General features: G+C 36.3%; 1 protein-coding gene across 1 annotated transcript in view; it reads right to left on the reverse strand.

Annotated features, from left to right (window-relative positions):
- Positions 1-23,853, reverse strand: part of enpp2 (ectonucleotide pyrophosphatase/phosphodiesterase 2) — a 70,011-nt gene extending 46,158 nt beyond the window's left edge. Inside the window, 9 exon segments of the mRNA XM_056474754.1 lie at positions 3,466-3,521; positions 16,134-16,253; positions 16,411-16,490; positions 17,470-17,567; positions 17,919-17,979; positions 19,048-19,173; positions 20,943-21,098; positions 23,381-23,483; positions 23,761-23,853. Coding sequence (XP_056330729.1) covers positions 3,466-3,521; positions 16,134-16,253; positions 16,411-16,490; positions 17,470-17,567; positions 17,919-17,979; positions 19,048-19,173; positions 20,943-21,098; positions 23,381-23,483; positions 23,761-23,778 — 818 coding nt within the window. The 5' untranslated portion in view covers positions 23,779-23,853.
- Between the last annotated feature and the right edge of the window lie 3,116 nt (positions 23,854-26,969).

Raw genomic sequence — 26,969 nt, forward strand, 5'->3', positions numbered from 1 at the left:
ATGCTTGTGTTTGAGAAAGAACATGCATATGTGCTGCATTTTATGTGCCATTTGTGCAGGACGCAAATTGAATGGAATGCTCATTGGAGTCTTTCAAGCACTCTCTCTGAAAATGCTCTTTGGCTGGCAGCTCAACATTCACCAGACGATTGCTATCTTTGGGCCCTAAAAACTTGTTTTTTATTTCCTCTTCTACAGCCCTTTGCATTTCCCACAGTAGTTAGCACCCTGTCATCTGACAATGGAAAGTAGTGTCTGAGTGATTAACAGCTAATATGGAGCAATCTAAAATGTGTAAGGCAGGGCACACTGGTCCCCATATCAGCACACAGTGCTCAATGTTTTTAGAGAAATAAAAACAGGTTGCACTGCATAGATTAAAATTACTGCCTGTCTTTGGCACAAGATCATCCTTATGTGAAGGGTAGTCCGTCTTCATGATGTACACGCTTGTAGTCAGCCTGGAGAAAGAGGTGGTTCTTTTTTCTCCAAAAGTGGACCTTTTTGCAGCTATTGCCTAATTTTCTATTTAGTTATAAGAATTAAATACTGCATTTTACTGACATTTTAAGCATTATTTTTAGTTGGATTAGCTTGTTGGTTTGTCATCCTAACCACACTTTTTGATGTACCAAAATATTTCCTAAAGATTTAGAATAAAGAAATGTGAAAAAATTAATTTAAAATACAAATTTGTGATGTCATATATCATTAAAAAAAAGAGAATCTGTTAAAGTTTTAAATTAAAAACTGGAGCCTATTGTCATGTATTAGGCAAATAACAAACTGGCCAGCACATTCAACTTTCCTCAGTCACAATTTGGCAATTTCAATAAAAAAACAATTAAAACATAATAACAATTCTAACCCTAATAACCAAAAGTAATAGCTTCACAATTTTCTAGCCTCTCTTGTAAAAAAGTGCATTTGAAAATTCATGGATAACAACAATAGACAAATAAGTATTTAAATCAATTTTAATATGTGCCACTTTTGGTGCTTCATGCTTGCTTATTGGTCATTTATTGTTAGAAGAATAAGGTTTATGATTTAGAATATAAGTTACTTGTAAAATGTTTTCTCACAGTAGCGCAAGGTGACGTCACTAACATCAAATTATATGTTTTCTTGCACAGCTGGATGTTGGACTCATCAAAAATATTTGTTATTATTGGCCAAAACTGATTAGATGAGGTCACACCGAATGGTCTCAAAGCATTTTTGATGGGTCATTTTCACTATTTAAGATAAAATGCCAGACTCTCTTCTAAAAATGTCTAGCTGGTGGTGATCAGGACACTTTTGTGGAACAGCATTTTTTCAGCTGAATTCACAACAGTAACATCATAATAATGTGTCATTTCCAAGAATATTACTGAATATAATATTAACCTCACCTTTGTTTTTAGTACATTGTACAAAAGGACGGTTAGTCTGTGTGATTTTGACTGACAATGTTTTACATTTAACATTCTGTCATACAACTGTCAGCTAGAAAAAAAAGAAAAAAAACTATTAAATTATTATTATGGCAGTGCATCAAAATAATTTTTAATCAATCAGTTTTTCAAAAATAAAACATGTTTTATACAGTTATAACTGGTACTGTGCAGGTGTACGTTTTATATTAACATTTGTAAAATTAATAATAATAAAAAAATCTAACAACTTTCATGAATCTGAAAATTTGGTTCAGAACAGTTTTATGAACAATTTACACAAATTCATTTTGCTCTTGTTTCATGAATGAGGCCCAGTGTCTGATTTGAACTGCCTTTAAACGCTGTAGTTATAGCTGATGCCAGGATAAGTTTGATCTGTCACTGTGTATACAAGTGATTAGGGAACCTTCAGTCTCATAGAGTATATTATGATAATTTTTTTTTTAAGATATCACAATAGTAGGGCTGGACAATAATTTGATATCAATATATATCACGGTAGAATTTTTTTTCAATAATGTTGATATGAGTTTTAAACCCATTTCCGGTATTTTTATAATTTGAATATACAGAGCTCGAAATTGCGACCATTTTGGTCGCATATGCGTCCCAAATTTTATCTATGCAACCTCTATTTTGGAGTATTTGTGCCACTGCATATAATGGTTGTAGTGTGACCTGTTTTGATTTTCTCTAAAACGTGCTGAATCGCTCTTCCCTGCCGCTATACAGCTATATTGGTTCATATTAGCTTTCAATCACTCAAGGCTTTCCGCTGTCAGATGACAGGGAGCTTTTGTGACCGCGGGAAATGCAAACGGCTGAAGAGTGAAAAGTACACAGGTTTGCAAACCCCACCTAAAGTTACAAATAACGGCACAGATGAGAGCGATCATGACATGTGGTGCATGTTGATCCGCCAGCTGAGATCAATCAAGTGTTTTCAGAGAAGGTGATTGTAAAATCTAAGTTTACACTGAAACTGCAGGTAATAACAAAGAGCGATACTGCGCTGGTGGTCATCGCGAGAATCCTGCTCTACCTGCTCATATATTGGTCTGGCTGACTCGCCTGCTTTCCACAAACACAGAAAAATTAAGATCAGCTCATAACAAGACTGAGCAATAACAATGACACAAACCGAAATCAAAACTAGTTTTGCACTGTTTTGCAGCTTTCAGCATTGAATTGAATAATTTATTATAGTCTTTTGTTTGTTTTGTATCAGAAATATAATTTAATAAATTGACATGCAAATAAAAACAATAGTGCAAAATAAATATTTCTTACTGCAATGCTTCATTTTTGTCTGATAAATTTCTTTTTCATAAAGTAACAGACTTTTCATAGCACATAACTTACATTCAAGCGCATTCAAGTCAGCATCATAATGAGATATGTAATTCATTGTTACTATTATTGTCATTTTCATCATCATTAATATTCTATAATTATTAGACATGCATTTTGGGATTAGATAGTTAGATTAGATAGTTGTTTCTAGTTTTTGTTAGTCCTAATTGATGTTGTTTTAGAATACAATAAATCCCTTAAAATACAATTTGCAATGGTGCTCATTCATTTTTGGGTGTGCTGTAGCTTGTAGTTGGTAGCACCGGTAGCACTGCAAAATTCAGTTTACAGACATTTGTGGGTACAGACATCAATTGTGTGCGGTCTTGCCAATTTTTTCCTGGCTTTTTAATATTGTCTATATCGATATCGCAATTATATCATATCGATCGAAAATAAGAAATATATTGTGATATAAATTTTGGCCATATCGTCCAGCCCTACATAATAGTGGTACCTTTTACGGTCCCTAGATAAGATCTTCATTCAGCTGTATGGATTCTTTTTTACAATTTGTTAGAACACACACCTCACCTCAATAATTTGAGGTATCACTTACAACATGGCATAAACAAAACAGAAAAGTTATTTGATTAACCAGATTGCTGAATGAAACTATACATGACAACAAGAAATGGTTTGCAATTGGTTCTGGATCATGTTGACTTACACTGGCCAGAAAAATGAGCCAGCCTTTACTCCCTGTTTCATTGCAGTAATCCAGATCTAGAAATAGAAAAAAAGAGAAAACATGTTTTGTACTACTGTGTTCTATTAAAAAATAGAGTACTTTTTAAAAGAAAACTATGTTTCTAATGCCATACATGCAGGCAATTCGACAGACCTGAAAAACAACTGCTTAGGCATTTTACAATTTGTAAAAAAGACATCTGTCTGTTTGTTAGTTAACACTGAACTCTTCAAACTGCAGTGACCAGACTGTGTAAGCTCCATCTGTGATGGCCATATTTACCATCAAAGCTCAGTCAGTGGGGTCTAGAATCAGCCAGGAAAAATAAAGTTCAGCGAAAACTGAAATTTCGCTCCAGCAGTTCAGCTAATAGCTAACAGATGTGTAAGAGATGTGTCCTTCGTTTTCATGTAAATAGTTTGCACATGACAAATCTAGAAGCTTGCAAACGATCCCACTATCTACACTTTCAGAAATATGCTAAGGTAGTTAGAATATGTATATATATATATATATATATATATATATATATATATATATATATATATATATAGATAGATAGATAGATAGATAGATAGATAGATAGATAGATAGATAGATAGATAGATAGATAGATAGATAGATAGATAGATAGATAGATAGATAGATAGATAGATTAGAATATATCACCATGCAGACAAAACAAATCTTTACTTTTTAACCCCAAAACTACAGTAAGATCAATGAGCATGTCCCAGATTTTGATGGTTTAGAATTATGTTGGTTATTTTTTAATAATATTTTATATAATATTTTTTATAGGTAAGTGTAGATTGATTCCCATGAAATAGTAAGTATTAATTTTGTTTCCTATTTTTGGTTCTTTTCACTCCAACCATGTATCGCTTTTGTTATATCATTAAACCTGGTTTATTTTGCTAACTTCACAAACTCATAATGTTCATGTTTATTTTAAGTTCGTTTATAGTGTTGCTTCCCCTACCCAGATGGGAGGATGGAACATTAATTGGGGTCTTGTCTGTAAACAAGTCTACTGTCTACTTGGTATTTGCCTTTGCTAATAACTCTTGCCAACTCTTGTTTGAGTAATTATATGCAAATTATATTATACCTGAAGACTCAAAACAGATTGGTGAGGTAGCTTATGTTGAAGCTTTTGAAGAAGCTGTGGATCAGGAATTTCTTCCTGATCACCAAAGGGTTGATGTTACTGATGGTTATAGGATGGCAATCAAGGTGAAGAAGCTCAAAAAAAATCTGCCAACGAGGTGTAAGCGTATCGTCATACTGGAATGTGTCAACTTTGAGTGAAGAATAAACAATACCACAGTAAATCTGAACCACAATTTAGAAAATCATCTGACTCTTCTTTTGTGCAAATTCTTACTGCTACAGAGTCAGTTATGTTTTGATGTCACTAAGCACAATACATTTGTACCAAAGTTCGATGAAAGTGAAGTTTAAAAAATGATATCTTTTAAGGCATTAATTTGGGTTTTTAATGGCTCTTCTCAAAGAGTCAAATCTGCTACAGGGCGATAATCATTAAGGGAAGCATGATGGGATTTATTTGGGACAAGAACAATGATGGACTGTTTAGCATGTGGAGATTACCAACTGGAATAAGGAGAGTTTACATATTTCTGTTAACAAATGTGCTAGTTGGTCTGTGCAGGCTCTCAGGACATGATCTGAAATGCTGTCAGGTCATGCTGCTTTCCTGGTGTTCACTCTGCTGAACGCTCTCCTCACATCTTGCTTAGAGACGATGAATGCATTTCCAGTGTTGGCACTTACTGTACACTGTTTGCAGCTGATGGCACCACTAGTGCTAGTATTATTAGCTGTAGCCTCAAAGCAACCAAAGAAGTTGTTCAGAGTGTCTGCTAGAGAGGCAGTTACTCTGTTGGAACTGTGACTCCAGTTTCCTCCCCTAGCTATGCTTCACCTCCTTCACCGATATCCAGATGTTGTATGAAGCAGCCTTGTACGAGTTTATGTCATCTGATGCAAGTCCCATGTTAGATGCTGGGTGCGAGATCTCAAGAGCATCACAAATGCTTTTATCCACCCACAGCTTCTGGTTCTGATAATCACTTTTTTTTGTACATTGTCATCTGCTATTTTCCCAATGAATCCCACAACCACTTCTATAAACTTGATTATACCAGTGCTGCATCTAAACATGTCTCAGTCGGCATCATCGAGTGCGTCCTGTTAGCCCGCCATCATTTGACCATCCAGTATGCAACCTCCCTCTGAACCAGGGCTTCCGGCTGTTTGAGCCTAGATTGTGGTTAGATTTAACAAATGGAGGGGGAGATTGAGCATTATAGCCATCCTTAATACTGGTGTAGCAATGGTCCAGTGTTCATTCTTTTGTACTTTTGAGGTTAGCACTATTAATTCCCCCGTCACAATAAGCGCAGCATCACAGTGTTATGACTGGTGCTGTGTGAGAGCATCATACATCTCGCACAAGGTAGTGACCGTGTTCACCTGAGGTGGAATGGTGCTGAATATGACCAATGCAAACTTCCAAGGAAAGTAAAATGAACTGCATTTGTGTTGCAATCCCAAATGTCTCTCTGGAACTTTACCCTGGCCCTGAGGTCATCAAGACTGTTCTCCAGTGACTGGATGTTGGCAAGCAGGATGTTAGGCAGAGGTGTGGGGGTGCATGGGCTCTTAGCCTGTTCCTGACGCCGACTCGTTTCCACTAGGGCCACCACTTTGGGTCACATCCCTTGTTATACCCCAGGATCTCCCTTGGCCGACTCGAATCAGAGAATAAAAACAACATTTTCTGATGTGTTTTAGACTGGACTTCAATGAGAGTGTAACAACAGACATGCATCCTTTATTATTATTTTACAAAAAACGATTTCTTCTTTGTTTCTTATGGGTGCGCACATGTAATAAAAACACTTTACCAGTATTAAATATGTATAACACTTATCTCTATCACAAAAATGCCTGTAGTCCCAAGACAGGTTGGTTGTAATAGAGTTATTATTTTGTAATAAGTTATAGTGATATATAATGTGCTATAATGAGTAAATTGATTAAAATAAAGTAGTCAGTAATATTATACAACTCTACAAAAACTACATACATGTCAGATATTCCCTAAATCAACCCAACATTTTTCTAAAATAATTCCAAGAATCTAACTACACTTACCCACACCACACTAATTTTTCCAGCCCTTTACTGATATCCTTTACTTTAAATGTACTTCTTAACATAAATTAAGTGTTTAAAATCACTCCTTTTTTACCAGACATGGTTCTATCACAGAATAAGGAAAGAAATCGTATGATTTTATGGTATCCAATACAGCAATATACATTACGCTTATCAAATACCCAGGATGAATCGAAGAAAATAAATAATCCAGATACAGCCACAACGAGTGGTTTATTGTATTACGTTTGATCCATTTATTTGTATATATCATCTTTATCCTCTTTGCTCTGAAGCTAAATTTCTCTTCTTCAAGAATCTATATATGCAGTTTATGCTCGAGGGTGCCCTCTAGCATCCTATATTAATGAATCTGAAATAACATTGCAATGTGTGATCACAACACTATTTGCGAGGTCTTGAACTCTCCTCCTGGAGACCTGCAAAGTTTATTTCTAATCGCTTTAGAACATCTGCTTGTTTATTTTAAATGACCCTGAAATGATTAGCTGCTCCAGAGCAGGGCTGGAGGCCTCTGCTGAATTATAAAAGTTGTTTATTAGTCTCTACAAAAGAGTGAGCATTTACTAGATTGTAAAGACTTGCCTTCATTCCATCTGCATGTGTTTTTGGGATGCTGTAGTGACCTAAAGCATCAGGTGTTGTTTTAGTCTCTAACTCTGGTATTCAGGTAAAATCTCTTGTCTATTTGAAGTTATGGTGGTTACAGTTCTTCATGGTTAAGGTGAAAAGGTGCTGTTTTCTAGGGCTGGTTGGTTCAGGTGGTCACTGCTTCTCTTACAGGCTACTCGTAAGGTGGAGTCAGGTTTCTCTTTCTTTCCCACTTCAGATCCTTCTCATTTCATTGAATAACTCTTTCTGTATCATTTCATAATTTCTCGAGGGTCTAAACATGGTGATGTCTTCTTGCTGGGGTTCAGTTTGGGCTCGGTCAGTGTAAAAAATTTTTTGGGTTCTGACATTGACCACTTGGTCTGTTCGTTACATTATTCCTATAAGCTTTTCCCCTTTTTGTTTCCAAACGAGGTGGACATGTTACATGATCTCTACCAGGGATGTTTATGTGAGCATTGTCATCCAGGCATCTCAGTATTTGTTCATTTATTTAGGTCTGGTATCCTCATGGGAGTCTCGTCTGTTAGACGATGGTCCATTCCACTGGCAGGGTGGCAGTTTGGCATTCTTCACCCAGGTGGTCTTTGATTCTGCTGTTCTTGTCTTTGGAGTCAGCCTTACCTTTTTTAGTAACTGTTCTGCATAAACAAGCTAGTTAGTGATATCAACATAGTCTGTTTTGTCTTGTTCCCTTTCTTGGCTGGTGCCTGCTAGGATTTCTTGCAGTCTATTGATCTCCTCTTTTGGCACCTTATTCAATCTTATCCAGCTGTACCTGTTGTTCCTGAGCCTTCAGAACTAGATAATCACTACAATGCTGCGCATGTGTCAGCTAGCGCCTGAGCTGACTGGCATTCCTGTCACTCAACTTAAGGGTAGCGATGAGTGTGTGTTTCAAGAAGCCATTGATCTTACCTAGATCTTTGTGACTTTCAGGAGAAACTCCACAGACCACCCCCCGCTGACCATCGACAGCTCGACTGTACAGCGCACAGTGAACACAGCCAAAAAGATTATCAGAGTCCCTCTACCCTGCATTCAGAAAATTTTCCTATCAAGGTGCTACAGCAAAGCTAACAGTATTGTAAAAGACTCTACACATCCTTTCCACAATCTCTTCCAGCTGCTGCCATCAGGAAGAAGGTTTCAAATTATTAGCGGACTCCTGAGTATGTCCCAAAACAAACTTAACAAACTACCAGATCTCTAATTCAGATTTCCTCTGAGGCAAAAGAAGGTACAACAACAATGACAGTATTGGTTTCTTACTCATTATGATTGACACCACACACCTAAATCAAATTTGAAAACGTCTGCATTATGGTTGACCTGTTTTAGTCTTGTCTGGGTAGCATCCTACGTTGAGAAGAAAATCTAGGGTCAGTGTCAGGTAAAGAAATGCTCAAGTTTCTTGTTCCTACAATTCTGTGCTTTCATAATTATCATGGGTACATTCCCAAGACAGCAGCAATACTCATTTATTCATTTTCTTTTCGGCTTGTTCTCTTTATTAATCTGGGGTCGCCACAGCGGAATAAACCGCCAAATTTTCAAGCATATGTTTTACGCAGCGGATGCCATACCAGCTGCAACCCATCACTGGCAAACACGCATACACTCCGATTCACACACACTATGGACAATTTAGCTTACCCAATTCACCTATAGCGCATGTGTTTGGAAGAAACCCACGCAAACACAGGGAGAACATGCAAACTCTACATAGAAATGCCAACTGACTCAACTGAGGTTCGAACCAGCAACCTTCTTGCTGTGAGGTGACAGCGCTACCCACTGCGCCACCATGCTGCCATACAGCAGCATTAGTTAAACCAAACAACGACATGTACAAGAAAGCTCCAAAACAACATGACTGAAATTGTGGTTGTGCTGTTGAGTCAATACACCAAAGAGGACAGTGTTAAGGTGTTATTAGGACAACTAGTTAGCCTAAGTAGTGAGAAAATGCTAATTGGTGATCAACTGAAATGGTCCAGTTGGAGCTCACGCAAGAGACGGCACTGTCCAATCACATCAACCAAGCCCCAGGGGGAGAACTATCTGTTAACAGAGGAAAAACTAAAGTTGTGAATGAGGTAATTGAATAACTGAAGAATAAAAAACAACTTGATTGCAAATGAAATGTAAAAAAAAAATGTAACTGAATCTCTGCTACATCCATGTCTGTCTCACTTGTACTGCTGTTGATCTGACACAGTAGAAGCAAATAAACATGGGGAAACAGTGGGTGGGAGAGCCAACTCATTTGGATTTATAATGTTTAATAAATAATCTAATGGGTATTTTAGCTGAATTCTGGATACACCAAAGACTTAACTTACATCTTCCAAAAGAGGTAAAATAAGAGCCTTTTATTTCACTTCAACCAAACACACTGCATTCAAGAACATCAAAATGCTATGTGGTACTAGCCTTCAATGATACTACCCTTACATAGACTTCAATACAACAGCATTAGCTTCAGTTATCTTAGCTTTTAAGATGGCATGGGCAAGTTGCAGCTGTGCACTTGAAAGCTATTCTGGAAATGTCTTCCAGGACATTATGGCTGTTACTATGTCAATGTACATAGATTAAACCAGTAAGCAAATTATAAATAAAACTTTACATGCACACTGCTCAACTTAAAAACATGATTTATAAATCTTGACGCACTATAGCGCTGAACAATCTCAACTCGTTAGAGTGAGGTGAAGTAACTAACAGATTTACTGCAATTAATACAAATATGTATAGGGGATCTTGATGGATCCCAGCACTCTGTGGCAAGACTGTTTAGACAGTGAAAGACATGCATGGATTCAACCACACAATTTAACTTGATCAAGATTTACAATTGGCCCTTCACAAACCCCATTCTCACTTCTTGCTGTCCAACAAACTTCACTATTAGCCCATCTCCATTACTTTTCTTTCTTTTCTTTTCATCAAAAGTATAGTTAAGTTTAGTATGTCGCGAAACCAGAAGTCAACATGACTACATGACTTCTTTTGCCGTTAAAACTTAAACCTCCAAACACTGCTCCAAGCCTCACATTGACAACGAACTGACCACCAGCGAACCCACGGAAGAACGCAGATCAACAGAGGGGGGTTATTCACATCACAAAAGGAATGCAAGTAACTCCTCCAGATTAATACCTAACTGGGGTCAATTATATGTGACCCTACAGAAACCATAGAAGAGTTGAATTGATAATTTTAGTTTGCTTGGTTAGGTCTTACAAAATCCAAGGTTCTCTACAACCTGTATAAATGTGTGTGTGTGTGTGTGTGTGTGTGTGTGTGTGTGTGTGTGTGTGTGTGTGTGTGTGTGAGTGTGTGCACGCATTTGTTTGTGTTAGATGTCAAAGTTTTGTTTTGAATTTAAAGAAATGTGCCTGTGTATATTTCAGAATTTACTGTCTTAAATTTTGATCTTTTAGAAATAATTAGAAAGATATTTAGACAATTTAGAAAGTGTTTTTACTATATTTGCATAGCAATATTCATAGTCGGAGTAAACTGTCTATTCAAATCACTAGACTATTTGTTTGGATCTAAAGAGTGAACTCTTTTAAAGTCCCCTCTAAATTAAACTTTCAAGAGTTCACACTTAGCTGATAATTGATTATAAAGCGTGTTTGGCATGCTGTCCCAAGAGAGAGCCCTGAGCTCATAAAATCCCCGAGCCTGGGGCTCCCTCCCATTTGTAAGGCGAGAGGGGAGTTTAAGCTCAGGTAGGTGAACTCCCCCGCTTATTATATGGCTAATGGCAATTAGGAATTGATGATTAAAAGCTCATCAATGGTGCCAATTTGGTTTGGTCAATTCACCTATGTCACATGTCTTTGGACTGTGGGAGGAAACCGGAGAACCTGGGGGAATCCTATGCAGACACAGGAAGAACATGTAAACTCCGCACAGAAATATCTACTGGCCTAGTAAGAATTTGAGCCAATGACATTCTTGCTGTGAGGCAACAGTGCTAACCACTGGGCCGCCATGCCGCTCTGTCATGGAAAGGAGGGAGGAGTAGGGGCGGAAGGGAGGATTCTTCAAGGCGAAGATAACTAAGGTAGGAAACTCTGACTATTTATAGTGTTAGGAATCATCCAATTAGTGAATCCTGTGTTGCTAATGCAATGCTATATCTGGCTGCTGGACATAATATTGAAAAAGATGAGAACAATTTAGAAACAGGCTTTTGCGGGAGTCTGAGCAAAGGGCATGGAGGGGGGAGTCAAAGCTCGGCGAAAACCCCTGTGGGAGTCAGAGCTGCAGGGTAAGTCTTCTGCTGGAGTCAGGACAGGGAGGGGGCAGTAGAGACTCCTGCAGGAGGGGCAGGGGACTTCTGTAGAAGTCAAAGCTCAGGGAACAACTCCTGCGAGTCAGAGCTGGAGGGTGAGGGCCTATGCGGAAGGAAGATCTGAAAATGGCTGTACACCGTCCCATCCAACCTGATAGAGCTTGAGAGGTACTGCAAAGAGGAATGGGCAAAAATCCCCAAACACAGGTGTGCCAAGCTTGTGGCATCATATTCAAAAAGACTTGAGGCTGTAATTGCTGCCAAAGGTGCATCAACATAGTACTGAGCAAAGGCTGTGAATACTTATGTACATGTGATTTTTCAGGCTTTTTATTTTTAATAAATTTGCAAAAATTTCAAAAATCTTTTTTTCACATTGTCATTATGGGGTATTGTGTGTAGAATTTTGAGGAAATAAATTAATTTAATCCATATTGGCTGTAAGGCTGTAACATAAAAAATGTGGAAAAAGTGAAGTGCTATGAATACTTTCTGGATGCACTGTATGCTCAGTCTGTATAGTCATTAATAACGGCTTTAATTTTGTCCTTATATGACCGCTTTACATTATGGTAAAGTGATGTCTGCTATGGGAAAACATATATGCATCTTAGTGATCTGCATTCAATTGTTTTTGTCTGCCTTGTATGCTAAACCTAAGGAAGGGAATGACTGTGAAGTGAAAACAGTGCACATGATTAATATGTAAATATGGGGACTTTACCTGGTAATTGCGTCAGTGAGGGAATAACAGGCTGTTTAGTCCGAATTTAGATGTACCACAAGGCTTATGCATACTAGTGTTTACAGGCGGAAACATATTGGCATGGGATATCTCTATATCAAAAATGCAGTGTAAATGCACCTTGGAGCTTTATTTTCAATTCAGCCACATGTACAGGACAAATAGAGAATCGAAATTATGTTACTCTCAGACCCTAAGTGCCTAACATAAAATATTAATATAAAAAGTTTTAAGAAAGTTTTAAGAAAAAGAAAATTTTAATTTACAATATATACAATTGTACAAAAAATGTGGTCTAAAAATATACAATGAAATCTGTTCAGATAGGGAAAGCACCGTTGATTGACAACTGATGGTGAGGCCAACATCTACACAAATGAATCCATTTCATACACATCTCTAGGTTTCAGGAAAAGATTAAATATATGCCAAGATGCGAAGCTTTTTTCTGCATTGTAAGTCTTATGGTACATTCAAACCAGATGGAGATAAAGCATCTAGTGCGAGTGATTTATATGTTAAGTCAATGCAGAGACATGATTAGATGTTTACATTCTCCGGTGTTATTTGTGCGTATGATGCAATTTGAGCAAACGTCATGATGTGAATTGAGCATTTCGAGTGTTTGAAGCAAATTTGTTTGCGCAAGCCGTATCTGGTGTGAACACCCCATTATATGAGCATATTTTCACAACTTTGCATATTAATCACAGATGTTACTCTACTATGCCTGTTAGGTCTGACTGCTTTGCTTGTCTAGAGAAAATTGTGCATCTTCATAAAAACTAATCAGAGGAAGGCATGAGTGGTGCTCAGAGAGTTGAATATCTGATGGAGAACAATTATTTCATCCAGTGGCACTGCCTTAATACTTAATTACTGTCTTAATACTGTTGCTTCATTGTTTAATATTACCTGTCTTGTGTATTGATGTTGTTTTTTTGCTAGTGGCATATTTCAAAGAGACAAGGAAATACACTGTGGTTAAGGATGATGTACGAAAATATTTTAACATTAGTATTGGGCCTATATATTAAAGGGTAAATAATAACACTTTTCTATGCTTCTGACCACTTTTAATTGTTACTGTCTGTTTCACCCTATTCACACTGGTGCCCACTGTGTCCAATAACCTTTTATATTTTTTACAGGATTTGCAGTAGTTCAGTTGGAATTGGTTCCTGTTGCCTCCACATCTCTCATCCCAAGTTACTTGAACACCCATTGCACCATACCTGCCAGCTCCCAGTGCACTCAAGTCACCACTTCATCTTCCTTCTTGAGCTTGGTAGAATATGCTCATTGCTAATCACCTAATCATTACACACACACACTGAGGTCATAGCCCTCAGGCAATGACCTGATGACATGTAAATCCCCAGCTCACTACTGTCTAAACCACCAAGACCCTTTTTCATGTGTGTTGTATTTAATTCTGTGTAACTTTGGAGAACAGAGCGACTCAAAACTTGGACTTTTATTTTTAATACCACACTGGCAGAAAATTAATTTAGACTCAGTTCAAGTCTAAACTTAATTTAATTTAGATTAGCCTCAGGAAACAAGACAAATCTTCATTTTAATCTTCTGAAAGATATCCCATATTGACATAATAATTATTTTTATTTTTGTAGATGAAATACTTAGTAAGAAAAGCTTTTGCATGAATTAATTATTTAAACATGCAAATGCATCAGACCGGAAACCAAGCTCATGTGTCAAGTTTCGCAGTTTGCTGCGGTGCAAAGTTCAAGCTTGGTGAACTCTGACCTGCGAAATCACATCACTTGATTGTGTGAGCCACAGCTCCCTTTTAGTCACAGTGAGCTTTCCATCATTTAAATTCTTATTGCTTATTTAGCATCAGATTGCTTCTTCATTCCTTTGCAACATGCTGTCATTCCCTTCATTTGCATTGTGAGCCCTGTCAGTCATTTTGAGCTTGGTAGTGGACGAGACTCTTACTCCCATTGTAGCCTTTGGATCACAAGTTCAACTTTATCACCATTAAGCCCTGGATGCCACCTGTTTACACAGAAGTTAATATTAAATTCTGTCTGTGTTTTCATTTGAGTTAAATTCACAAAATACACAAAGTGGAGAAATTTGAAGCATGAACCACCTTTTTTAAGATCATGCCACAGCATCTCAATTGGGTTCAGGTCTGAACACTAGGCCACTCCAATGTGTTCATTTGGTTTATCGTCAAGCCATTCAAAAGTGAACTTGCTGTTGTGCTTTAGATGAGTTGGAGAGGTGATGAGCATTATCCTTCGGGATATTTTGGTGCACAGCAGAATTCATGGTTCCATTTACCACAGCAAGTCTTCCAGATCATGAAGCAGCAAAACAGCCCCAGACCATTACACTACCCCCACCACATTTTACTGTTTATTCATTTTACTGTATTATTTTCTTTTTGTGAAATGTGGTGTTACTTTTACGACACACATAACTGGACACACACCTTCCAAAAAAACCAACCTTTGTCTCATCAGTCCGCAGAGTATATGTCCAAAAGTCTTGGGGATTATCAAGATGTTCTCTGGTAAAACTGAGATGAGCTTTAGGCCCAATACTAACTCTACCCCTTCCCCTTACCCCTACCTTTTGTTTTGCGCGTTCATTCGAAGGAGGAGTGGTGTTCCAATTCTCTTTAGCTTGAAGGCGTAGGGCAAAGGGCAAGGGGTATACACCGCTTCAAATGAAGATTTTTCAGGACCACACTCGAAACCGAGGGGTAAGAAAAATTCCCAGAATATACCAGCCACAGCTGCTCTCAGAAGTAAGGAGATCCACAAAATGTTTTTTTTTGTCACTATTACAAATTTTTACAACAAACAAACACATGTTTCATTATATTCATAACCGCGTTTGTGTTTTACCGTCATGCATTAAAAAAAAACGCTAAAATACAAACTGCAAAATTTCGCGATCTACCTGTATAATCTATAACTCCTGTACAGCAGTTCCACAACATTCTGACACTCGATGACACTCGAATACCCTCTCAGAAATGTCTAGTGCCTGGGAATGAGCTTTTACAGTGTCTTCTATAATGTTAATGTTGTTTTTGGTGTGTTTACATAGATGAATATGGCCACTTAGTTAAACGCACAGTATTACGATCTTATTGTCACATTAGATCGTTATGATAACATAATATATGCCTTCAGTGATTTCCTGAAGATAAATACCAAAAAATAACACAACTGGAATAACTACAGCAGCCGCGATTGTCTGATTTTGAAGGGGTTCAAAAATAGAATTGGGATTGGGCCTTAGTGTTCAGTTGTAGTTTTTTGAGGAAATTTTGGTCTAACTATTTTACACAGAGCTATGTAGTTTTGGATTTTGTTTTCCCTTAATAACAAAAAAAAAACTTAATTTAACAACTGCATGATGTATTAACTTGTGATATCTTTGACTATTTTTTTTTTTGTTTTATGATCTGATATTAAAAAGAAATTTCACACCACAGTATGTCAGTCCCATTTGTCAGGTAGAATTACAATTTAAACTATATTTCATAAACAACACATAACTCCAAAACTCAACTAAGTAACTCCGAAACTAACCTAAACAAGGTTAATATTGATGCTTACTGAAAGCTCAATCACTCCTTGCTAATGTGACTTTCTCCACTTAGGTTGAACTGATTGTTATTTACCTTCTGTTATTATACCTTCTATGTAGATCTCAGAGAACAATTTAACATACTGTATCAATGCACTCTATGGCACCTTTAAAAAAAATTATAGGGCAACTCACAGGCTGGCCTCCCCACCATCGATGATTAAGCTTCTCTTTCCCACGGAAGTTAAAGTTGGCATCAAAGCTTGGGTCATGAATAGAGTTACCCACAATCCCATGCGATTCAGGATAAAGCCCCTAAAGCAAAGAAAAAAAGGTTTAATCTAAGCAATTTAAGAGTCAATTTAACAAAAATACCATCATAATAAAAAGTTGATATTTGTAAGTTTGTATTCCACTTGTATAATCTAAATCGTAATCTCGCAGATTAAAAAAATCTGCTATTAATACATACCGTTGTAATTGTATACAAATTTGGGTAGGTTTTTGTGGGGTACATAGGCCTCATGTATGGTGCATGTGTTCCACAGGATCCTACAAAATAAAGTATCATTTAGGCATTAATTTACTAGTAAACCTGCTGTTAATTCAACACACAATATATAACATACAAACAAAATGCATGGAGTATATGTAGACACAAAAAAACATAAAAAAAAAATCTAGGTCAATATGACCAGTATGACCTTCATAAGCACTAAGCACACACCTGAATACCTTTAGAAATAAAATTCTAAAGTATACTATTCTTCTTTCAGCACTTCCATGAGTTCATCTTTATCATCATTTTATCATCAGGCAATCCTATACTACTACTATAATTTTCAGCTTTGGCTTCTATGGAAGCCAGTTCAAGTGTTCACTTTCCTGTAAGTGTTCTTGTCAGTTCATGTTGGGGTCTATAAATCTCAATTCTCATTGGATAATGAATATTCTAAGTATGCAGTTATTTTTAGATAAGCACACAGCTGAAGAAGTTCTATGCATTTCTTAACCACATTAAAATTCTGTATCACTATGCAAAATGATTTATTTCAAATAACACAGCCTACAACAGATGAAAATTAAAAGCAAGCAATGGCTTTGGATGAGGTAAGAAACTTGTTCCACACACCGAGGTGGTTTGAGGACAAAAATCTGACAAATGTCTTGAAATTCAACGTCTGAACAATCTGTAATATAAGTAGTGCAATTTATTAGTTAAATTATTAAAGTACCAAATATTAAAGTATAAACGTGGATAAAAACAATTTGACTCACTTATAACATGATATTTGTAGTGCTAAGAGTAAGTATCTACATGTTTCATGAACATTGAGAAATGAAACTATGTTTTTGAGGTAAAAAGAATAATTTTTTCAAGTGTAACTTCAGCCTTTATGCATTTATGTGAACAAGATTTTAAGTAAAGCTGCTTTAAAAAATGTTTAATGTGAAAAGAGCTTGTAACTGACTTACAGCTTTGTCAATTTTTATTTATAATTAGTTCTATGATTTTAATGAAAAGTCTTACGGAGTTTCTCGATATTGGGGATCACCGTGCCTCCTCTTTTCATGTAAGATGCACGAAAGCCATCAACAGACAACATGATGACAGGAGGTCGAACAAACCTAGATACGCAAAAAACATTAGCATATTAATTGCAACAAAACAGCTAAAATTTGTCCTCATTCTGAGATAATTTTAATGTTCTTATCGTAGCCTTTATATCTTAGGATCTACTTACAAAGCATGTATTAACATTAATTGCCATGCAAATAACTTAGCAGGCCTTCACAGTCACACAATCCATATTTTTAACTCAGCACTTCACAGCAATGTTTTTTTTTAAATATATTTTCTGCTTGTAGGTAAAGAACAGCTAAGACCTCAGATATATTGAACTTAGTTTTGTTTTAAAAATGAAAAGGGAAAATCATAGTGTGATGTTTGTCATTGAAATGAAAAATGTGTTTTCTTACCCAGCAGGACACTCTTGGTTCTTAATCTCTTCACACTCTTCTTGCAACCAAGGAACATCGCCTAACAGAGAAACAAGTCAATAAATAACAAACCACACGGTATTCTTGCATATGCAAATACAAAATATCCAGGCAATACAGTTCTCTTGTATTACAGTTACACTTGAAAGACAATCATGCCCACCATTTAAAAATAGCTGGTTTGGCAAATTCCAAAGGTCTTTATTGGGGATTATTTTGATAACAATGCAGGCAACTGCTCTCTAAATATGCAAGTACACTGCATAATATTTTTTGTGATTTAACAAAAAATATGCACTGTGCACACATATATTTTTAGTATTTCTGCATGTGATTACGACAAAACTGCTTGGTTGCAAACATTTTCTATTAAAAACCTTAATTAAAGGTTGGCATGGGCACCTCAGTGACGCAGTAGTTAGTGCTGTTGCCTCACAGCAAGAAGGTTGCTGGTTTGAGCCTCGGCTGGGTCAGTTGGCATTTCTGTGTGGAGTTTGCATGTTCTCCCTGCATTCATGTGGGTATCGTCTGGCCACTTTATTAGGTACACCTGTCCAACTGCTCGTTAACACAAATTTCTAATCAACCAATCACATGACAGCAACTCAATGAATTTAGAAAGACAATCTGCTGCAGTTCAAACCGAGCATCAGAATAGGGAAGAAAGGTGATTTAAGTTAATTTTGAACGTGGCATGGCTGCAGTTGGCGTTTCTGTGTGGAGTTCGCATGTTCTCCCTGCATTCACGTGGGTATCATCCGGGTGCTTTGGTTTCCCCACAGTCTAAAGACATGCGGTACAGGTGAATTGGGGAGGCTAAATTGTCCGTAGTGTATGAGTATGAGTGAGTGTGCATGGATGTTTCCCAGAGATGGGTTGCGGATGGAAGGGCATCCACTGCGTAAAACATGTGCTGGATAAGTTGGCGGTTCATTCTGCTGTGGCAAACCAGGATTAATAAAGGGACTAAGCCCCGAAAAGAAAATGAATGAATGAATTAAAGGTTGGCATGGTGGCACACAGAAACAAGAAGGTCTCTGGTTCAAGTCCCGGCAGAGCTAGGTGGCATTCCCGCTGTTTGTGTGAAATTTCCTAAAAAAGTCCCTACCTTTGCAAAGAGACCTGTAGTTGGTGCAGCAGTCTCCTTTGGCCATGCAGTCCTCTGAGCAGTGGCAGGCATGCTGCTCATTACGATTTTCACCACAACGCTCTTTACTACACTCAAAACCCCCTGCTGGGGGAACAGCAACAAAAAATAATAAAACAACATGTTTTGAAATAGAGGGTAAAACTTTCCTTGAAGGAGTGTTCATGAGGATGTCATGACACCTTGTAAAATCATGACATGACATATTAATATAATATGTAATTAATATAATTGAAATGTTATGCATGCTTTTTGAAAAATGTCATTAATTGTCATTTGCTCAGTTATGTCATTTTAAATGCAAAGATGACATCAGCAATGTTTCCACCCAAAGATACAAATTAAATTTATGTGCAAAACTGCAATATCGTGGCGACGCAGTGGCGCAGTATGTAGTGCTGTTGCCTCACAGCAAGATCGCTGGTTTGAGCCTCGGCTGGGTCAGTTGGCATTTCTGTGTGGAGTTTGCATGTTCTCCCTGCGTTTGTGTGGGTTTCCTCCGGGTGCTCCGGTTTCCCCCACAGTCCAAAGACATGCGGTACAGGTGAATTGGCTAAATTATGCGTGTGAATGACTGTGTATGGATGTTTTTCCAGAGATGGGTTGTGGCTGGAAGGGCATCTGCTGCGTAAAACATGTGCTGGATAAGTTGGCGGTTCATTCCGCTGTGGCGCCCCCAGATTAATAAAGGGACTAAACCGAAAAGAAAATTAATGAATGACTGCAATATCACATAAAAGATTTGTGAATAAAGCAGCGTTTTCTTCCAATGAGTTCAAGAGAACTAAATTGTCACTTCCTGATTAACTGGTGCCAAATAACAAAAATAAAAATGGAATTTGCTGTGGTAGGAGAAACTATGTGAATCTTGCATCTTAGAAGACCATGCCGACATGTAATGAACTCGTGGTGGTGTTTGAAGGCATGAGATACGGAGCACAGATGCTCCTGACGATTCTGGAGGTAATTAATAATAACACTAATACCGAAATGGTTAAAGCATTTTAGAATGAGTAAAACAGCATTTGAGATGTTTTACAATGTGCTCAGCCTGCTGATTTGTCCATGATCTCTTATAACAAAATCTCATGTTTTTTTAAATGCACGAAATTTGTTCGTTAAAAGTGCTTTATGCACATTTTTCTTGTTGTATAAAAAGTTTATCCTACTCAGTTACTGTATGTGCATATATTTGTATGCATATTTTTTAAATGTATGTGCATCTTGGTGTTTCTATCAATCATTTTTATGTCCATATCCTAAATGCGCATAACAATGGATGGAAGTCTAGCTATTGTTTAAGATGGAATTTGTTCCACTGCAGTTAAGGTCAAGAACAATATTAAGAATGCTGTTATAAAAATCATGACAAAAATATGACAATCGTGATTATGACAAGTTAAGACAGGAAAATGGAAATGGAAAAACCCAAATGGAAAAATGGTATTGGTATTTGTTTATATCAGCAACATAACAAAGACATTTAAAAAATGTCACCTTTGTATTTTAAATGACATAACTGAGCTAATGACAATGACAATTGTCATAATCATAAAATCTCATTCATATTCATGACAATCTTATGAACACCCCCTTCAAGTAAAGTGTTACTAAAAAAGATACAAGTCTAAAAGTAGAAATGCTGCATCAAATTGGAGAAATTATGTATATAATAACTTATTTGGTATGTATAAAATTTGTGCAAAACCTAATGATCCCAGCTAAACTGGCTGCTTCATTAAATGCAGTCAACCCTGATTATCTATTTGCTTTACAATTAATTTTACATAATAAGGGTCCCACAGACTCTGCTGTGTATACCCTAAATGAAAATGTAAACAAATAAAGTGGTTTACCAGTTTTTAGACAGTGGTCATCAAAGTCTGAGCAACACATATTGTATGTTTTACACAGGTTGTCACAGCGACAATTTGGGGAATCGGCTTCCACTAGCTCAAAACACCGTTTTTTGCAAGAACCTGCCAGGCTGGTAAATGGCTGGTCAGAGAAACCTTGATTGGACATGAAGAAAAGACAAAAATGCACATAGAACATAAGTCTTAAAGAAGTCTTTTAGATGTAAAAACATGAAGACATGTATATCAGAAAAAAAATCATTCCCTTCTTGAAAAACTCTAATATGGGTCAAGGAGCTGAAAAGTTCTCGGCCCGTCTCAATATTGACTTAGGGTAGAGCAAAGCAAATATTTCCCTAATTTTCAATCACCAGCTGAGAGAGCAACAGAAAGTGGTTGTTTCATTAAATGTTCCTGGCTTATTACCACTACTAGCCTACATAAACTGACCAACATGAATGTTTGATTTAAAAAAAATGTATTTCAACTGGAACATTTCAGCAAAAAATGATGATATGAAAATTCAACTGTATAAATAATAAATAAATCAGAAAGCTGGATCAACAAAGCCAAATTATTTCCTTTTATTTCCCTGACATTTAGAATACTATCTTAGGTACATTAACACACCAAGTTCATAGTGCTGTTGTCCACGCTACACATTAAAATGAGCTTGAGTGAAAATACATTATGACTAAACTACTGTTGTGCTTCAATGTTTGTTACAATATTTGTTATTATATGCATGTTATTTTTCCTGTACTGACTAAGATATTTTTAAGTTTATCTGTAGTTCAGAATTCAGAAGACAAAAACATGCTTGGAATTATTAAAATAGGCCCCTGCAAAAGTTACATACCCTTGGGCTTTTAATACTTTGAGTGGTTCTATGAAGATCTATGAGTGTTCTTCCCTTTGTGATGGTTGTTCACTAGTGTCTTGTTTGCTCTGAACAGTTAAACTGCAGCTGCTCTTCAGAAAATCCTCCATGTCCTACAGATTCTTCAGTTTTCTAGCATCTTCTGCACATCTGAACTCTTTCTATTAGTGACAGTGTCGAAATATTGGAACTCACAATCACACATACTATTTTAGGAAGTTTTAAGTGATCACTGATGATCCAGAAAGAAAACACAAGGAATTAAGATCCAGGGGTAAAAACTAAAGAAACTGCAGGACAGATTTTTATTTTTGAAGAACAGCATGTAACTGCAGTTTAACTGTTCAGAACAAACAAGAGACTCACGAACAACCGTCACAAATCAGAAAAACACCTATATATCATCAGTTAACAACACACAGAATTATAAACTCTGTGTAACAACCTTTTGAAACTTTTTTTGTCTTAAGAACTATTTGTAAACATCTTTTTTACATCTTTTATGTAAAATATCTTCAATGCTAAATAAAAAATAACATGTATTTTGTATGATCCCTCTTGTTTTGTTAAAATCATTTACACACACACACAAATCGCAGCCCTGCAACCACTGCAATTTGTAATTTCATAATGTAAACTTGTAATACAAAATTTGGTACGTTTTAAAAATGAAATAAAATGCACAATTTAAGAAAGAGTTAACAATCCTACTTCTAAAGAGCGATTCATCTAGTGATGAAGCCTTTCCGGACTGTCTGACAGCATAAGCCTTACAGCGTAAGCACAGTTAACTGCTAGAGAAGCCACAACACTGAGGTCAGTTAAGGACAATAAAGAACCAGAAGGTGAAAATGGATGAAGATTAGTGAGCATTTGAACTTTTTTTAATGTTCGTGTTTGAGTCTCTATTTTCCTCAGTGTGAAAAGATCTCAAAATCAAACAGTGAATGCTGGAAAGGTTTCAATATGCAAAAAATGCTCGACGACCACTGAAGAACCTGTAGGACATTTTTCTGGAGAACAGTAGCTTTCAAAACAAAGAAGGGACTCAAGAACAACTATCACCAAAAAAGTCATAGATCATACAATTATACACAGTAGTAAAAACAAAGGGTTCAAAAACCTTTGCTGAAAATTATTTGAATAATTCCAGCTATATTTTTTGTCTTGTAAACTATTTGTAAACATTTTATGCAAAATATCTTAGGCTACTATAACATGCATTTTTGTATGATCACTTATTTTGTCAAAATTATTCACATTTTCACATGCTGCAAGGGGTTCACGAACTTGCAAGTGGTAGGCTACTATAAAAAATAACTAAAACTGAACTTTTCTGTAAATATTGAACATATCGAACCATCACGTTCTGAGGTGGTTCAAATGCAACCCTTCAACCACTAATCACGTTATCATGCTTCCATTTGTAATTAATGTAAACTTGCAACACAACGTTTGAAGAGTATTAAAGAAAGAAAGAAAGAAAGAAAGAAAGAAAGAAAGAAAGAAAGAAAGAAAGAAAGAAAGAAAGAAAGAAAGAAAGAAAGAACCACCCTACTTCTTGAGAGCGATTCGTCTGGTGATGCAGCCTTTCCGGACCGTCTGACCACGTAAGTCTTACACACTGTTAACCGCGAGAAAAGCCACATAACGGAAAATACCTGGGTCCAGACACCGTGAGAGAAGACACATAAAGGAGAATACATTGGCACAGATACAGCAATAAAGCAATCGCATATGATTTCAACAATTTATAACCTCGTTTGCAGTAAGCAATGGCTGAAAAGAGCATCATATAACGTCATATAAATATATGCGACAGAAGAATGTAACATTTTTTTTTAATATAATATTAAACGTTTGCTGAATGTATACGACTCTTAAGAAAGAAAGCAGCAAACGGTTGCAATAAACTAAGTTCATCATATCGTTCGTTACCCATTTGAGTTGCCGCATTGTTGACGTGCGTCTGGTCTCTGGCTTACTTCCACACTGAACGACTACTCAAACCTCGGCACTGTAACGTTTACTTTGCCCTCAGCCAATGAAGTGCTCGTTCACACGCGGAAGCATGGACTCACAGCTGGCACATCTGCCTTCCATTTCTTTTCCCACCCACCCGAAAAAATTCATATATTTAAAAACATGTCTGTCAAATATATTGACCAACATTTATTACTTAGTTTGTCAGGGTTGATGTGTTGTGTTTTTTTTTTTTTGTAGGCTAGACGGAATTTTGTAATAACTAAAATAATTGGGCTATGGCGATTTAAGGCAGTCTCCTGTGTCAACAAGCTTGAACCCTCCCCCTGCGAAATATGGAATCGCTGTATAATAGAACAGTGAGAACTCTTTCTTTTGTTGCTTTATATGCAATTGAAGTCAAAATTATTAGCCCCCCTGAATTATTAGCCCCCCTGTTTATTTTTCCCCAACTTCTGTTTGACGGAGAGATTTTTTCAACACATTTCTAAACATAATAGTTTTAATAACTCATTTCTAATAACTGATTTATTTTATATTTGCCATGATGACAGTAAATAATATTTTACTAGATATTTTCAAGACACTTCTATATAGCTTAAAGTGATATTTAAAGGTTTAACTAGGTTCATAGGTTAACTAGGCAGGTTAGGGTAATTAGGCAAGTTATTGTATAACGAGGGTTGTTCCGTAGACTACCGAAAAAATATAGCTTAAAGGGGCTTATAATTGACCATAAATGGTTTTATGCAAAATTAAAAACTGCTTTTATTCTAGCCGAAATGAAACAAATAAGACTTTTTCCAGAGGAAAAAAATATTATCAGACATACTGTGAAAATTTCCTTGCTCTGTTAAACATCCTTTGGGAAAATATTTAAAAAATAAAAAAATCAAAGGGGGGCTAATAATTCTGACTTCAGCTGTATATATGACACTGTTGGAGAAGTTATACTTAACCAGAATGAACAACAAGTGGTTGATAATGCAAATCTCTTCTGTTTGCACAAAAAAAAAAAATCAACTGCTTTGTGCATATTCAGTAAACTTTAAAAGTGAAATGTCTTTTAATGAAAATGCTAGCACTATAGCCATCATAACAGCTGCTGTAGTAGACAACAACAGTTCAGTCTTGTGTGTGTATAGAGAAGAGACTGACTTGCGTTGTGTACGCACAATCTTATTTTTTGATTGCTTTTTCTATGAACAGTTGAAGTCAGAATTATTAGCCCCCTTTGAATTTTTCTTTTTTTTTAAATATTTCCCAAAGGATGTTTAACAGAGCAAGGAAATTTTCACAGTATGTCTGATAATATTTTTTCTTCTGGAGAAAGTCTTATTTGTTTTATTTCGGCTAGAATAAAAGCAGTTTTAAAATTTTTAAGAACCATTTTAAGGTCAAAATTATTACTCTTTAAGCTATATTTTTTTCAATAGTCTACAGAACAAACCATCATTATACAAAAACTTGCTTAATTACCCTAACCTGCCTAGTTAACCCAATTAACCTAGTTAAGCCTTTAAATGTCACTTTAAGCTGTATAGAAGTGTCTTGAAAAATATCTAGTGAAATATTATTGTCTGTCATCATGGCAAAGATAATATAAATCAGTTATTAGAAATTAGTCATTAAAACTATTATGTTTAGAAATGTGTTAAATAAATCTACACTTCGTTAAACAGAAACTGGGGTAAAAAATAAACAGGGGGCTAATAATTCAGGGGGGCTAATAATTCTGACTTCAACTGTATATGCGGTTGAGCATTATACACTTGCATCAGCATTTGCATTCATGGTTAGAGGAGTACATTATTCTCAACATGGATTAAAGGGTCCCATGTTTTGTAAAATGTTCTGTTTGATCGGCTGAGAAAATATACATTTTTTTCTGTTTTTCAAAAGTAACATTAAATCACTAAGCCAAAGCGACAGTTTAGGTGGCATTGGTGGTTTCCACTCTACAAGAATTCGTCTTCGAGCTATTAGCGTTACAAAGGCCATGTCATTTTCTATGTCTTTAGTTATGCATATCCTCATTTGGTAAACAAAGCCATTACTGGATTAGGTTGAATTCTTAAGTCAAATTCTAACATACAATGATTAAATACAATTACATTTCATTCTATTTTACGTGTTATTTTAGACAGTTTGGTTTTGCTGTAGTGAATATGGTAAATCATTTTTATCTGAATCAGGCTGAGACGTGCACATGATAAAGTATTATTTATAATTTTAATAACAGCTTTATCCCAAGTTTCTTCTGAAATATTAATTCCTAGCTTTTCTATTCATTCCATTTTAATCTTCTCTAGAAGATGTTATGGAATATCACAATTAATTTTGGGAATGAGGCCCTTGGGGTGTGCAGAGATCTTTAAAATCAAGTCCAATCCAGATTCAGAGGGCATTCAAAGGAATACACAGCACTGAGTCTGAATAATGTGACAACCGCGTGTTTAACCATCATGGTTTTTAAAACATGTAATTTTGCTATCTATAATCCATAATAATATAACTATGTATAGTAGTCCCACAACATTCTGTCACTCGATGACACTAAAATACATACGAGCATATTGCCACATTATATTGTTATGATAACATGATATTGTTGCCTTCAGTGATTACTTGAAGATAAATACCAACAAAATAATGCAACTGGAATAATTACAGCAGTCGCGATTGTCAATCTCATATGCAGCAGAGATTGCAATGACATTTGATGATGTTGCAGGTGTTGTAGTGATGTCTCATTTCTTAGGGGTAAAATTTGAAGCCGTTCTCCTTCATACTCTGTTTCAAGGGCCAAGAGGAGGGAAAGGGGTAGGGGTACAAAAATAGAATTGAGATTGGACCTTAGCCTCTACTTTACACCGTTCTGTATGTGGGAACCAATAAATAATATTCTTTAAATTTGCTGCCCAATAGTAATTTAACAGATTTGGAAGAGCGGAACCCTCCAACCCTTTTGGGTCTTTCAAGAAAATCTCTGTGTAATCTTGTTTTTTTGCTCCACATATGAAGGAAAACAACAATCCATTGGTTGACTGGAAAAAGGACTTTGGCAAAAAAAACTGGAAGGCTTTGAAACAAGTACAATAATCTGGGTGATACATTCATTTTAATACAATTGACTTTACCAGCTAAAGTTACCCCACCTTTTG

Source organism: Danio aesculapii, chromosome 16 (assembly GCF_903798145.1).
Source record: "Danio aesculapii chromosome 16, fDanAes4.1, whole genome shotgun sequence".
Lineage (NCBI taxonomy): Eukaryota > Metazoa > Chordata > Actinopteri > Cypriniformes > Danionidae > Danio > Danio aesculapii.